Source organism: Trichosurus vulpecula, chromosome 1 (assembly GCF_011100635.1).
Source record: "Trichosurus vulpecula isolate mTriVul1 chromosome 1, mTriVul1.pri, whole genome shotgun sequence".
Classification (NCBI taxonomy): domain Eukaryota; kingdom Metazoa; phylum Chordata; class Mammalia; order Diprotodontia; family Phalangeridae; genus Trichosurus; species Trichosurus vulpecula.
The window spans coordinates 25,240,674-25,256,162 of NC_050573.1; the positions used below are offsets into that span (position 1 = coordinate 25,240,674).

Sequence of the window (15,489 nt, forward strand, 5' to 3'; positions counted from 1 at the left end):
ACCTTCAGGGCAAGGCCTCTCTTGGCTTTTTTTCTGTATCTCTAATATCCAGCTCAGTGCCCAACACGTAGTAGACACTCAATAAATATTTGTTGGTTAATTAATTGATTCTGGAGCCCTTGGAATCTTGGTCTGGCTGGTTTGTCCCTGGGACCCCTTGGCAGGAGTGTGGCAGAAGCAGGCTGGGCAAATGAATGTGATCCTCCCAGTTTTAGAGACCTCTAGGGCACTGGGCTCCATGCCTCCTTGTTGTAGCTTGCCTCAGGGACCAACAGCCCTAATGGTCAGGAATCTTCCTCTGAGCAAAACCAAGGCTTCCCTGGACTAAGTAAGGGAACAGCTGTTGGCCATGACTGAGCTCAGGCAGCCAGGGCACTAAGACATTACTTTCAATCTCTGTCTTGTCTGTCTTTCCCTCCCTACTTGTTCCTTGACCTTCCCCCACCCAAAGTCTTCCAACTTCCATCCCCATTGCCTTTGATCTACACATTAGAAGCTTCTTGGCAGGAGATAAAATATTATTTTGTTGACTGGAAAACATACGCACTGACATTTGCAGGGCATAAAATAGGTGGGTTGTAACCAAATTTACTTTTAATTTGGCTGGGAACTGAACTCTGCAGGCAGCATTCTCTGATTTGAATTTCTACTACCAGCTATTTTAAAAAAAATAAACAAGAACAGCCAGACTCTGCAGGGTGAACTCTTTAGGATCTTTAACGATTCCAGTGACTTCAGCTAAAATGCAAGATAGTGATGTTTGTGTACCCATCCATCTCCCCCCCGACTCTCACATAATAGCTGACATTTATACGCTACTCAAAGGTTGGCAAAATGCTTGACATATAAAATCTCATTTGATTCTTAACAACAATCTAAGAAGAGAAGTGTTTGGATCACTATTGTCCCTATTTTACAGGTGAGGAAACTGAGTCTGAGAGTAGTTAAAAGGCTGCATTCAGAGTCACACTGCTAATAGGGGTCTTTGGCAGGATTTAACCCAAGTATTTCTGAATTTAACTCTCTCTCTCCTTCTCTCTCTCTTTCTGTCTATCTCTCTTCTTCTCTCTCCCCCTCTTTTTCTTTCCCATCCCACTTCTCCTGCCCTCTCTTTCCTCTCTCTCCATCTGTCTTGCCCTTCCCTATTTCTGTCTTCCTTTTCCTTCTTTTCTTCCTCACTCCCTCTTTTTTATCTCCTCTTTCTCTCTTCCCTCACCCCCTGTTTATTTCTTCTCTCCTCTCCCTCTTCATCCTCCTCTTCTTCTCTCTCCCTCTCATATATTCATATACACAAACCACACACACACACACACACACACACACACATTTATCTGGCAACTAAAAGGACCTCATCTCCACAAGAGCTCCACCCACAATCTCAACCTGGATGGTTTCATTCAGTTTTACTTACTGTTTCTGGTGTTTTCTTTCTTTCTTTCTTTTGCTTTTGGGGCTTGAGGAACTAAACAAGAAATAGCTAATTAATCGGAAGATGTTGCATGCTTACAAAATAATAGAATCTCAAAACATCAAAATGCTTAAGGATGTCTGGGTGGATGAGCCCATGGTCTGACACATTAGCCAAGATTGGCAGCTTTGTCACCATTGTTGGGGCTTATATATAAACATTTAATGTAGTTTGTTGAGCAGAATTAAAAACCAGTCATGGCCTAAGACCAAGAAGGGACAGTAGAAGGGATTCCTGTTCAGGCATGGGTTTGACCCCACGACCTCTGTCATCTCTTCCAAATCAGAGATTCTGTGATTCTGTTTTTGTCAAAAGCCTGTTGTTCCACTCCTCAGGTCTGCTACAGTGTTCAACCTGAGATGGCAACCCAAGGACACTGGAGATGGAATCCCAGGATCTTAGAGATTATTGAGTTCACTTTCCTCATCTTAGAGATAGTGGACGAGAGGAGGGAAGTGTTCTGTTCAAGATCCCATAGCTACTAAGTGGCTAAGCTGGAATTTACATGCAGGTCCTCTGATCCAAGCGTATACAGTAGACAGGGATGTCTCCTGGTTTGAGGAGATCCCAAAGGCTTTCCATTGGAAAAGTTTGCTATCTGAATGGCTTGGCTAATCTATATGTACAGGCAACCCCCCTGCCCCCAGTTTATAGAATCCTCAGAGCTTTGGGACCTCAGGCACTATGTAGTTCAACTCATGGATTAATGGAAATCTCTAAAACCTTATTGATAAGTGACAATCAAGTCTGGTGAGGAGAAACAACTGGAAATGTTGAAACATAGAATCTTCAAGTTAGAAGAGACCTTAGAATCTACTGAGTCTAATGACACACTCAACTGCAATACCTGCTATAGCATCTTACAGCAAGTCTTTAACTGGGTTTTTCCTTAAGATCTGGAATGTGGAAAAAGCCTTTGCCTCTGGAAGTAGCCCACTCCATTTTTCAATAAATAGCTTTAGCTATTCCTTGGCACACAGATAAATTTGCCTACTCCCAACTGCCCCCCCCCCATTTCTCATGGTTCTGGCCCTTGGGGCCAAGCAAGTCAAGCAGAACAAGCCCTATGTCACATTGCACTTGCTTGGTGAAAATTATATGGTTTCCTCTAAGATTTCTCTTCTCTTCCTCCATTTCCTTCATAGTGCAGGAACTTGGAGAATTCCTCCATCTTGGGCATCCTCCTCTGCACATTCCACAACTTGTCAGCATCCTTCCCCAAATGTGACAAGTCCCTAGAACTAAATGCAGTACTCCAGGTGGGATCTGATCATGACAGAGTACAGAGGGCTTGTCACCACCCTAGTTCTGGACACTGTCTCTCAGTGTAGACCAAACTCATTCACTTTCTTGGCTGACATTTTACACTACTGATCCATAATGATCCTGCAAAACCACTAACCACCCTTTTCCCAGATCTTAAAAAGCAACAACTACCACCACATTTCCTAGGAATGGCTCCCTCCATCTTGCCCTTTTGATGCTGACTTTTAAAAACCTGATTAGAAGTTTATGTTACTGACAATTCAATTTTCATTTTATTAGATTTCACCAAACATTCCAGCCTGTCAAGATCTTTTTGAACCCTAATTCTATCATCCGTTGTGTTAGCCATTCCATCCAGCTGTTTGTCATCTGCAAATGTGACAAGGATACTGATTACATCCTTTTCTGAGTAACTGATAAAAATGTTAAACTACCTGGATCCTGGAGCACTTCACTGTAGACCTCTTTCCAAGTTAACGAAGAACCATCAATGGCGATTTCTCAGGTTAAGCCATTTAAAAGGTTTAACTCTACCTAACTACTCTATCATCTACCCCACATCTTTTCCCCTTTCTTATAAGGATAGCATGGAAGACTTTGTCAAATTATTGTTGTCATTCAGTCGTGTCTGACTCTGTGTCCCCATTTGGGGTTTTCTTGGCAAAGATACTTGGAGTGGTTTGCCATTTCCTTCTCCAGCTCAATTTACAGATGAGGAAACTGAGGCAAATAGGGTGAAGTGACTTGCCCAGGGTTGCACAGCCAGTGTCTCAAGCTGGATTTGAACTCAGGTCTTCCTGACTCCAGGCCCTGTGCTCTATCCACTGTACTATCTAGCTTCCCCCTTTTTTAAATACCAGCTCTATAGTACTCTCTCTACACCAAGAGGCAGCCTAACCAAAGTTGTTTCACAAAATGATCAAGAATACACTATAAGCAAACCTTACCACAAGACTAAGAAAGGCCCACTCACTCCAACACTGTGTATCCCATCACCTATTGATTATGTATCTACAAAACTAACCACCTCCTTCACCTCCTTTCCTCAAAATCCCCGTGATCCCAGAACTGACTGAGGATGTTAGACCAGGGCTGTCTGGCAACAGAACGGATCTGAGACATCTATCCCCATTTCCCTTCTAGGGGAAGACCCTTGCTTTCTCTCTTCCTTTTGCTCTGGAGTATCAGAAGATGATAGGATTTGGAGTTGGGAGAAATCTTTGAGGTGGCTCAATCCATTTCCTTCATTCTGCAGATGGGGAAACTGAGGCAAGAGAGGGAAAGCCCCCAGAGAGTTCGAAGCAGAGCCAGAGTTGCAACTCAAGTCTTGGACTCTCAATCTAATGTTTATTCAATGATCGTACTCTGCTTCTTGACAAATCCAGAAAAAGCATCTTCCATGGATTTTGGAGTTGTCGTCACTGTTACTGTTGTTGCTGTTACATTAAGGGTCTGAGAGAACGAATGGGGCTCTCTGTCTTTTGGTTCTGTCCTCTCTGCCTTGCAGGGATGAGATCATAGATTATAGGCCTAGAGCTGGAAGGCAGGTTAGACACACTCTAGTCTGACCTCCTCATCTTACGGTTAAGGAAACTGAGCCAGGGACAAGTTTAGTGACTTGCCCAAGTTCACACAGAGATTAAGTGGAGGAGGTGGGATTTGAACTCCGGCCCCATGACACCAAGTCCCCAGCTTGGGGGTAATGAAGGGGGTGCGTGTGGGGCGGCTGGAGGATCTGGGGACATGGGAAGAGTAGTAGATGGAAAAAAGCAAAATCAAACCAAAACCTCTTTAACAAAGGCCAAGCTATTTCAAGGATCACTGCGCATAAGAGTAGGGACTAGCATAGAGTTGATGTGGGTGGAGGCAGATGGTGGCCCAGGAGGTGAGGGGAAATGCAATGGGAAACCAGGGGAAATCTCTGCAGGAAAGTCTGGGTTTAAGGGTGGCAGGGTTATAGGTGCCAGGCTGCCAGCAGCTCTGTGCTGATCATCCACAAAGGGGAAATGGGGAGGGAAAAACCAACTACAACCAACCACTACCTGGGAATTAATAACCTGGGTCACAGACCACCAGAGAAGACAGACTACATAGTCCCTAAGAACTCTCCCTGTTCTGACAGTCCATGTTTCAAAGCCTCTCCTGCTCTGAATTGTCTGTTCTAAGGCCCCTTCCAGCCCTGGCACTGTAAAATTCTGACCCCTTTTCATCCCCAAATAGCAGCTGGAATCCCTTTTAGAATGGGATGTGGGATGGGATAGCAACTGGAGTGAAAGGGAACATTTGGGCAGATTAATCTTGAGGAAGGTAGCGAGGGAGGGAATGAAATCCATCCTGACCCTGAGGAGGGACTCCCAAATGCCCTGATCAGTGGGTCAGAAGCATGGGGATCTCCTCCCTTGAGCCCTAAGCACTCCCCGTCTCACAGCCCCCTGGACAACCAGGCTCACAAAAGAGCTGAGTTTGAGCTGAGAATTTTCTGATTTTTTTCCACCCCGTTAACCTCTGAATAATTTTAAATTTCTGTAAGAAACGCTGATAAGGGAGGGACTGCACTCTTACACTAAATTGAATGATTGTCCCATGTTCCCTTACATTATCTGGGGATCTTCTCCTGTCTCTTGGGATGTTTTTCTCCTGGAATAACCAAGGAGACAGGAGTGAAATTGGAACGCTGAGGAGCAGTTATAAGACTGTCCACTCTTATGTGTCCCTTTATTCAAGGTCTCCCAAAATAAGAAGATGGCTCACTCACATGGGGCTGGCTGGTCCTTGGGGTGACAGAGAAGGATGGAGAATGGGGAAGGTGGAGAATTCGCAATGGAAAGAGTAGACATCTTGTCATTGTTGTTAAGTTGTTTTTCGGTTATGTCCAACTCTCGGTGATCCTATTTGGGGTCTTCTTGGCAAAGACGTTGGAGTGGTTTGCCATTTCCTTCTCCAGCTCATTTTACAGATGAGGAAACCAAGGCAAACAGGGTGAAGTGACTTGCCCAGGGTCACACAGTTGGTAAGTGTCTTAAGTCAGATTTGAACTGAGGAAGATGAGTCTTCCTAAATCTAGGCCCGGTGCTTTATGCACTATGGCACCACCTAGCTGCCCTTTGACATCTCTTACTGACTAATCGTGATGATGATGACTCACATTTCTATGCACCTTAATCATGGAGAGGCATTGTGGCCTTGCCAATAGCTGGCCTTGGGACCATTCAAGTCTTGCCTCTAATCCATTGGCTTTGTGACTCTGGGCAAGTCACAACTTCTCAGTGCTCTAGGCAGTTATCTGATTATAAGTGGTGAGAATGTGCTGAAGGATTTTCCTACTCTAGAGGGTTGGTTCTACCAATGACATCAGAAATCCAGTTCATATCCTCAAGGGTTACATGTCTTCTCTCCTTTGACATTGCCCCCACCCTGATATGGGCCCTTATCACCTCCCTCCTGGACTATTATAACCACTGCTGGTAGCTGTCCCTGCCTTCAGCATCTCCTCGTTCTAGCCTATCTTCCACTCAGCCACTAAGGTGATCTTCTAAAACTCCAGATCTGACCATGTCACCCACTCTTCCCCTTACCCCACTCAAAGACACCCATGGGCCCTTATTGCTTCCAGGATCAAATATAAAATGCTCTGTTTGCCACTTTTAGCCCTTCCTAATTTGGCCCCTTCCTACCTTTGCAAATCTTCTTATACCTTCCTTCCCTCCAATTATTCTATTATCTAGCAATACTCTCCTCCTTGCTGTCCCTAGAACACAACCCATCATCTCCCACCTCCATGTCTTTGCACAGTGGTTTTCCCTCATGCCTGGAATGCTCTCCTTCCTCATCCCACCTCAGCTCCCCTGGCTTCCTTTAAGACTCAGATCAAATCCTACCTTCTTATAGAGACCTTTCTTGGATCTCTTCCCTCAACCCTCATTCCTTCCCTCTGAATTGAATCTCACTTACACTGTATATATCTTGTTGTTGACATATAGTGAACTATCATATAGTTGTTGACATGTCCATCCCCTACCTCACCCCACATTGGACTATGAACTCCTTGAGGGCAGGGACCATTTTCTGCCTTTTTTGTGTTCCCAATGCTTAGTTCCATGATTGGCAAACAGTAGGTGCTTAACAAATGCTTTTTGACTGAGTCACAACAACCCTGTAAGTTAGGTATTATCACTCCCATTTTAGAGCTCTGAGAAGTGATTTGCCCAAGACCACATAGCAAATAGATCTGGAATTCAAACCCAACTGTCTCCTTATTCCAAGAACAGCATGCTCTTTCCACTAAGCTAGGGTACCTATGCTTAGTTATGAGAATGATGAAGAGGGAGGAAAATGGGCTCATGCAGACCCCAGCCACAATAATGCCTGATAAATCCTTAGTGGGGCTGGCTTCCTGGGTAAGAAGCCATGGATCACCCTAGGTGAGTCCTCATCTGACCTCTTTTTCATCATGGTGGAGGGAGGAATGTAAGCCCCCCAGGAGGATACAAGGTCCTTGAGGGAAGGCACCAGCTAATTTTTTTGGACATTTTATCTCCAGTGCCTATTAAAGTATTTGGCACACAGTAGGCACTTTATAAATGTTTACTTAACTGAGTGGAACTTCATCTAAATTCTTGTTGAATTGATAAGAGATGGATTGATGGAAAGAAAAGGCAACAGTGAACCATTGGGCCCATGGAACTTAAAGAAATCATGAGTTCTTAGATTAAGACCTGGAAAGGAGCTGTGAGGCCATCTTGTCCAACCTGCCTCATTTTACAGTTGAGGAAGCAGAGTCCTAATAAAGTTAAATGACTTGCTCAAAGTCACCAAGGTAGTAAGTTGGAAAGCCAGTATTTGAACCCAGTCTAGTATCCAAGTTGACCCACAAAGAAAACTGTATTTGCCATTACAGCCCAGGGAAGTGTTTGGAACATGCTTAGGGAGGTAAGGTCTCTGTCTCTCTCTGTGTCTTTCTGTCTTTCTGTCTCTGTCTCTGTCTCTCTCTCTTTCTGCTGTCTGGTTGCAGCAGGTGGGGTTTGTCTTGGTGTCTCAAACCAGGCTTGCCTCAGAAGGAAAGGAAGACAGTCTTTCATAGACCTTGGGCCCTGAGAAGCAAAAATAACTCTCCTCAATTAGGACTCATTTCATCCCATTTACTTGAATGTTTGCAAGTGTCTGCCTGCTGTGGTGGGGGGGATGTCTGGTGATCGCCAGCCCATGAGTTTCAGGTGCCATTGTGACCAAGCCAGCTGAGAATCCCACTTGTCCCAGATGCTCCTCATCTGTCATCAGACAAGCTTGTTTCAGCTCTCCCTCTGCCACAGGCTGTAAAGCCCAGCCCTGTCAGGAGGGGTAGAGCAGAAGGGGGCTAGCTTGGCCCTCCTAGACTTGAACTCCAAGGGGAGCAGAATGTCTGTGATTCAGGAATCTGCCTTCAGCTTTTCTCTCCTACTAGGAGTACATCTTGGATTCTAAAGGAGGAGAGGATGCCCTTCAGGTGGGGCTGTAACAAATCAAGTCTGATTATCAGTGCCCTAGCTTCATATGGGCGGGCCTGGCATTCTGCTGGGAACCTTGTGGTGCCCAGGCCAAGGTTTATCAAGTGGAAAAACAAACAAACTGATGACGCAAGGTTTCCAAGGAGAGGTATTGGGCAGAGGCTGTGTCTGAGTGATACCAAACATTTGGAATGTGGGAAGAGGCAGTCCTTGGCTCGCCTTCCAGTCAGAATCAGAGAAGCGTGGATTAGGAGCTGATAGAGGCCATCGATCCCAAAGCCTCATTTTACAGATAAGGAAACTGAGGCCTGGAAAGTTGGAGGCTTGTTCAGTGTCACACACCTGGCAAGTGTTAGAGGTAGGATGAAAACAAGGTCTTCCTGACTCCTAGTCCAGTGCCCTAGCCATTATGTGATGTAATCTCTGGAGCTGCACAGGAGCTAAGAGGTCATCCACTTTACAGGTGGGGAAACTGAGACCTAGAGAGGGAAAGCATCTTGTCTCAAATCATCTGAGCAGTAAGTAGCAGAGACAGGAAACAAATCCTGAGTCAGATGCCCTGGCTACCCTACCAAGCTGCCTGATAGAATCACAGAATGTCAGAGGTGGAAGGGACCATGAGATCATCAATTCCAACCATTTCCCCTCCAACCTGCTCACTTTACAGGTGAAAAAGTGTGGCACAAAATGATTCACCCAAGTTCATGCAGTTGAATCTCACCCCACAGCTATTCTGAGCCCCAGGGGAGCCATTAGGCTTCAAGCATTAAAGGAGCAGCAAAATCTTAACCAGATTCTTACCTATGTCTTCTCTTCTTGGAGAAAGACCTGTGGAAAACAAACAAACAAAAACCACAATGGGATCTGGTCCTCCATTCCTTGAGAGGGAAGCATACACATATTTCCAATATCTCACAGGATCTTAGGGAACTTCTACCCTTCTCCCTCCCCTTCCTGTTCCCTATTCACTGCCCAGATTCCTGTAGGTCAAAGGATGCTTTAAGACACCATGCAATTTAACAAAAAACCCCAGGCTGAACTTGGCAGTTCACCTAAATTCCATAACCCTCAGGATATAGATTGTTGCTAGCAGCTGGGTTAGCTTTGCCCTGGCTGGAAATAAGGTTAGCAATGTCTGAAATTTCTACATCTCTTAAAGGTTTTCAAGACATAATTTCTACATCTCTTAAAGGTTTTCAAGACATTTTGCATACATTCTCCCCCTTTGTCTGTCTGTCTCTCTGTGTTTTTGTCTCTATCTCTATCAGTCTCTGTCTCTCTGTGTGTCTTTCTTTGCCTATGTCTCTGTCTCCACTTTCTCATTCTCTTTCCCTCTCCCTTTCTCTCTCTGTCTCTGTCTCTCTTTCTCTTTGTTTCTGTCTCTATCTCTGTCTCTTTGTCTCTATGTCTCCACTTCCTTTTTCTCTTCCCTTCCCTCTCCCTTTCTCTGTCTCTCTCTCTTTGTCTTTGTCTATCTGTCTCTCTTTCTCTATATTTCTGTCTCTATCTCTGTCTCTGTTTCTCCTCTCTCTGTCCCTGTGTCTCTGTACCTCTATCTCTCTCTCTCTCCCTCTCCCTCCCTGTCTCCCTCCCTCTCCCCCCTCACAACTCAGTTATTTAGGTACTACTGGGATTATGACACCCCAAATTACCAAAAGGAAACTGAGGCTCACAAGGTTTGCCAGTGCCATAGGCACGATTTGAACCCAGGTTTCTCTTATCTCCTGGTCTCTTTTCATCATTCGTTGCTAAATACCAAGAAATCTAAAATAGCTATTAGCTTCAGTTCTGCACTAGTGATGCACATTGGAGCACATTTTATATGCGCAGTGGTGGATGGGTAGGGGAGTTGAGGGAACATTTTGGAAAGATCATGAATAAGCCCAAACTCTGCTCTGATCTGTGTGACCTTCAGCAAATCACTACTCTTTTCTGGGGCTCAGTTTCCTTATCTGAAGAATGGGGCTCTTTGACTTGATGACTTCCAGGATTTCTTCTGGCTCTAAACATTGCAGTGTTATGGTGTGAGAGATGGGAGAGGCAGCCTGGCACATTAGAAAGAGCATTGACTTCAGCATCCAAGGATCCAGGTTCAAATCCTACCTCTATCTCTTGCTGCCTGTGTGACCTTGGGCAAGCTACTGCACCTCGATGAGCCTCAGTCTCTTCATCTTTAAAATGGGGTCGTAGAACTAGATCCCTCTGAGATCCCATTCTAGATCTAAATTTGTTATCCTATAGTTCCATTATCTTGGCCATTAGTAACATGGATTAGCTCCCAAGCATAGAGTATACTAACATTTGCAAAGCACCTCACAATCATTGTCTCATCTGAGATAGCACAGTACCTGATACATTAATTAGGAGGCTCAATAAATGCCTAGCAATTGAATTTAAAGAGAGGGAATGTGATGATAAACATGCTGGCCATTAAAAGTTCATCCTACTTTCCCTCTCTCCTCCTGACCACTCCCATCTCTGGATATGCTACACAATATCTCCATGCCTCCTTTCACAGTGCCCAAAATTGTACCATCAGGCATCCATTCATTAAAAAGAAAACAAAACAAAAACAACCAACCTCCAAGCAAACAAAAAATCAAAACAAAACAAAGAGGAGAGCTGACTAAAGCCCAAACAGGAACATCTTTGGATGGACTCCAACATGGTCAGCTCTACCTTTAACATGTGTGACCAAGTCCTGGGGCAGCTCTCCATTAGACTATCTAGCTCTTGGATGGGGTCCCAAAATCACTTGTTGGTTGGTTTCTAAGAGTTCTAAATGCCAATCTTGGACTCTCTATTAAGAAGAGTGTCTAGAGGAGGTGAACCAGGATCATGAAGAGGCTTAGGGTCCATAGGGTCCATGCGCTATGAGGTTTGAGAAACTAGGAAAGTTCAGCCTGGGGAAGAGAAGACTTGGGGATACTTATATGGAATTATTGCAAGAAGTGTCATGTGGAGGAGGTGGGAGCAAAACCAGTTACAAAAATCCAACTTAACTGGATGTCAGGGAAAACTGCCATTCAATTAGAGATGTCCCGAAGTGGGATCACATGCCTCGGGAGGTACTTGGTTTCTCTTCCTTAAGGGTCTTCAAGCATAAGGTAGATGATGACTTATTGGGTATGTAATAGCAGTGATTCCTTTTGTGCATGGGTTGGGCTGAATGACTGCCAATGTCCCTTCCACTTTCCCAATTCTATGAAGAAAACCTCTGCCCTCCACCCCTTCAGGACAAACTAACTTCATCAGCTTTCTTGATAAAGTTATGAAACTATAAGATAAAGGAAACTGTGTAGATATAGTTTACTTACATTTTAATGAACCACTTGACCTCATGGTGCTCTTGGGGATAAGATGGAGAGGTGTGGGTTAAATGATAGGTGGATTTGTAACTGACTGAATGACTGGACCCCCAACGTAGTCATTGATGATTTGATGTCAGCTTGGAGGAAGGGCTCCAATGGAGTGCTCCAGAGATCTGGGTCTAGTCTTGCGGTGTTGAATATCCTTATCAATGACTTGGATAAAGGCTCAGATGACATGTTTACCAAACTAGCAGATGGCATAAAATTGAGAGGACTGTCTCACACACTGGATGTAGAGTCAGGATAGGGGAAGAAAAGATCTCACTAGACAGTACATTAGGGTGAAACTAGTAAGATGAAATAAAGTAGGGACAAATGTAAAGTTTTCTAGCCAAGTTCAAAAAATCAATTTCACAAGCGCAAGGCAGTAGAGATTAGATGCTCTCTCAGGATCTGGGAATTTCGATAGAATGAATCAATAGCCCCTCAGTATGTTAGCCCCTCAAAAGCTAACACATCCTTAGATAAGCTACATTAAGAGTGGCATAGAAGGCAGGATGAGAAAGGGAATGCAAATTCCTTGGGAGCAGGATTAGCTCGTTTTTTTTTGGTATGTGTACCCAAGCATCTAACAGTGCCTGGAACATGGTAGTTGCTTTGACAATGCTTGATTATTGATAGATCAATTGATTGTTCCATTGTATTCTGCCTTGGTCAGACCCTATCTGATATATCTGATATACTGTGTTTGGATCATAGGGAAGGTGATGACAGGCTGGAGAATATCCAGAGGAGAGGACCACAGCAATGAAAGGCCTTAAGATGCAGTCGTGGGATTGTCAATGGAAAGAACCAGGAATAGCCTGGAGAAGAGAAGACCTAGTAAACATAAGTTTACTGTCTTCAAATGTCTTAAGGGCTTTCATGTGAAAGAGGGATTAGCTTTGTTCTGCTTGTCCCCAGCAGACTGGAGCAGCACCAACAGGTGGAGTTTGTGATTAGGCAGATTTACACCCACTGTAAGCAATGACCCATATTGACCTTGGGAAGGTATTGCTCCTTGTTGGGGTCAGTTTCTTCTATTGTTAAATGAGGGGATTAGATTAGATGGTTCAAAAGTCTCCTTTTAATTTAAAATTCGTGATCTGCTTATGGGATGGCTGGGTATGGACACCTATATGATCACTCTCTTCTGGGCTCCTAAAGACATGAAATCACAAAGACTTAGAGCTAGAAGGGTACTGGAAGGTCATTACAGAGGAGGAAACCAGCTCAGAGGGATGTGACCCGCCCAAGGTCACACACATAGGGAGTCAGTGGAGAAACAAGGGAATGGTGAACAGGGAATTCACAAAACCATTTCTCCCGTTTTCCAAACCATGTGTGACCCAGAACTTGGATGCTTCTGGCCAATCATACTTGTGACTCAGCACTGAAAAAACTCCTGAGATGAGGAAGCACCCACTTACTGTACACTGAGCAGAAAGAACTCAAGGTTGACTGGGTCAACCTTGAAAATGAGAATGACCTTGCCCCTGACCCTTTTCTCTTACTGGCTTCTGGCTATAACAGGACCATTTCAAGCCATTTTCTATGGAGGGTGGGGGTGGGGGGAGGTCAGCTCACTCTGCCTGTCCACCCTGGCTTCCATGTGTCTATGAGAACATGGTAACTAAAGCCCATGCCTTTCCTAGGTGAGCTTGATCCTGGGTTTGGGGAAATCTCTTCTGGGTTTGATCTTTCATTAATATAGATGCCCAAATGGCAAGCTTGGCTATAAAATCTGAGGCTTACCTTGTGTGTTTCACAAGTTCAGGCTCTTGGGTTAATTAGTTGGATCTTACTAGCAGCCAGGAGAAGAATCTCCAACAAAGTGGAAGGGAAGGGAATGAGCATTTAGATAGTACCTACTATATGCCGAGTACTATGTCAAGCACTTTACGAACATTATCTCATTTGAGACAAGGTCACCACTGGCAGGACGATAAACTCAACTCCTGGGCCAGCTTGTGAGAATACATAGGCTATGAGAGAATCAGTGCAGAGTTGAGGTGAGATGTGAAATCCTGTTTGGGAGTCCCATAGACTTTTTTATGTTCTGATATGTTGATTCAACCATCTGGGAGATTGCAATAGTAGTTACAAATTTTGAGTTATTGATTGTTTAACTCTTATTTATGTGGGTGTGAGTTTTTGTGTGTTTTAGAATTTCTTTTGTGGGTGGGAAACAAATAGCTGTCCCATACCTGACTCATGTTGTGAATTGAGTTCCTTTCTACTTCCCTTTTTGGGAGATTTTAGACAAACTTCTTAGAGAAGGTAGCCACTGGCACCTTTGTTATTGATGAGTCATTTCTCAGTTGTGCCCAATTCTTTGTGACCCTATTTGGAGTTTTCTTGGCAAAGATACTGTGCTGTGTTGTTGTTGAGTCACTTCAGTCATGTCCAACTTCCTGTGACCCCATTTTGGAGTTTTCTTGGAAAAGATACTAGAGCAGTTTGCAATTTCCTTCTCCCACTCATTTTATAGGTAAGAAAACTGAGACATACAGGGTTAAGTGACTTGCCAGGGCCACATAGCTAGTAAGTGTCTGAGGCCAGATACAAATATCTCATTTGATCCTGACAACAACCCTGGGAGGTAGGTGCTATTACTATCCCCATTTTTACAAATGAGTAAACTGAGGTCGGGTATCTTGCCCAGGGTCTCACAGCTAAAATGTGTTAGAGGCCAGATTTGAACTTAGGTCTTCCTGACTCCAGGTCTAGAACTCTCTCCACTATCACAGGAAAGATGATATTTTTGACTCACAACTACCGTTTTTCAGACTCTTTAATGAAACTTTACTTATCAGAGAGAAATTAAAAACACATGAACAAAAAAAAAAATCCCCCTCTCCTATCTAACTATTCTGACCTTTAAATTTCATATAAACCCAACAAGTAAATCCATTACTTCAGGCACTTGGAAAATCCAGACCCAGAAGCCTCCCATGCTCAGGAGGTGATAATTGAGGGGGAAAGCAGTGCCTGGGTCACTCTAATCAGACTTCAGTGAAATTACTGGTGGGTATCCTGGGGACCCTGGGGGCTTTATGCGCTTGGTAGGCTGCAGAAAGGGCAGAATGGAAAGGCTCAGACAAGGTCATCTGCAGCTGCTCCCTTAGCAGGATCACATGGATTCAAGGTCTTGAACTGGCAAGAACCTCTCAGAGACCATCAGATCCAACCCCCTTGTTTGACAGGTGAGAAACTAAGGCAAACAGAGGACTTGCCCAAGGTCACACAGGTGGTAAGTGTCTGTGGCAGAATCTGAACTCAGTACTTGCTGACTCCACATCTGGTGATCGGCTCTTGGTTTCCAAACCCCCAGTTCACTGCTCTTTCTCCCATTCCACTCAGTGCTACGCTGGGGCTGGAGCTGGAGCTGTTGCTTGACACTCAGCCACGTTATTTGCTCAAGATTCAGACATGACCTTGGTCATGGAAAGTAGAGACCCTTTTGTCAATTTCTTCATCTATCTTCAAAGCCCTGGGGAAGGACCATCCCACAATTCTCTGCCATCTAATTCAAACATAGATTATTAGTAACACCTGGGCTGTGTTACCAGTGACAATAATAATCTGGTACTTTAAGGTTTACAAAGCATTTTACACACATTATCTCCCTTGGTCCTCATGATAACTCTGGGAGGTAGCTGTAATTATCATTCTCATTTTGTAGAGTAGAAAGCTGAGCTTCACAACCAGAGAAGTTTTCACTTCTTCAGGCTCCTGTAGCTGGTCAGTTCCTAAGGGAGGATTGAACTGGTTTCCTCATTTCCAAGTCCAGCGCTCTATCCGTTGTGCCATCTAGCTGCCTGCAGTAGCAGGGGTGGGTTGATGGCTCCCTGTTCTACTCCTGGCACCCTGGGGTACACATTTCTGAGATGGCAGGGCAGGATCAAGAGTAAGACCTGGA

General features: G+C 44.4%; 1 protein-coding gene across 1 annotated transcript in view; it reads right to left on the bottom strand.

Annotated features, from left to right (window-relative positions):
• Positions 1-15,489, bottom strand: part of SRRM4 (serine/arginine repetitive matrix 4) — a 181,966-nt gene that overhangs the window by 41,196 nt on the left and 125,281 nt on the right. Inside the window, exons 2-3 of the mRNA XM_036761493.1 lie at positions 9,019-9,045; positions 1,412-1,462 (exon numbers count right to left, since the gene is read on the bottom strand). Of these exons, the coding sequence (XP_036617388.1) occupies positions 1,412-1,462; positions 9,019-9,045 (78 nt within the window). The remainder of the gene's footprint in view (positions 1-1,411; positions 1,463-9,018; positions 9,046-15,489) is intronic.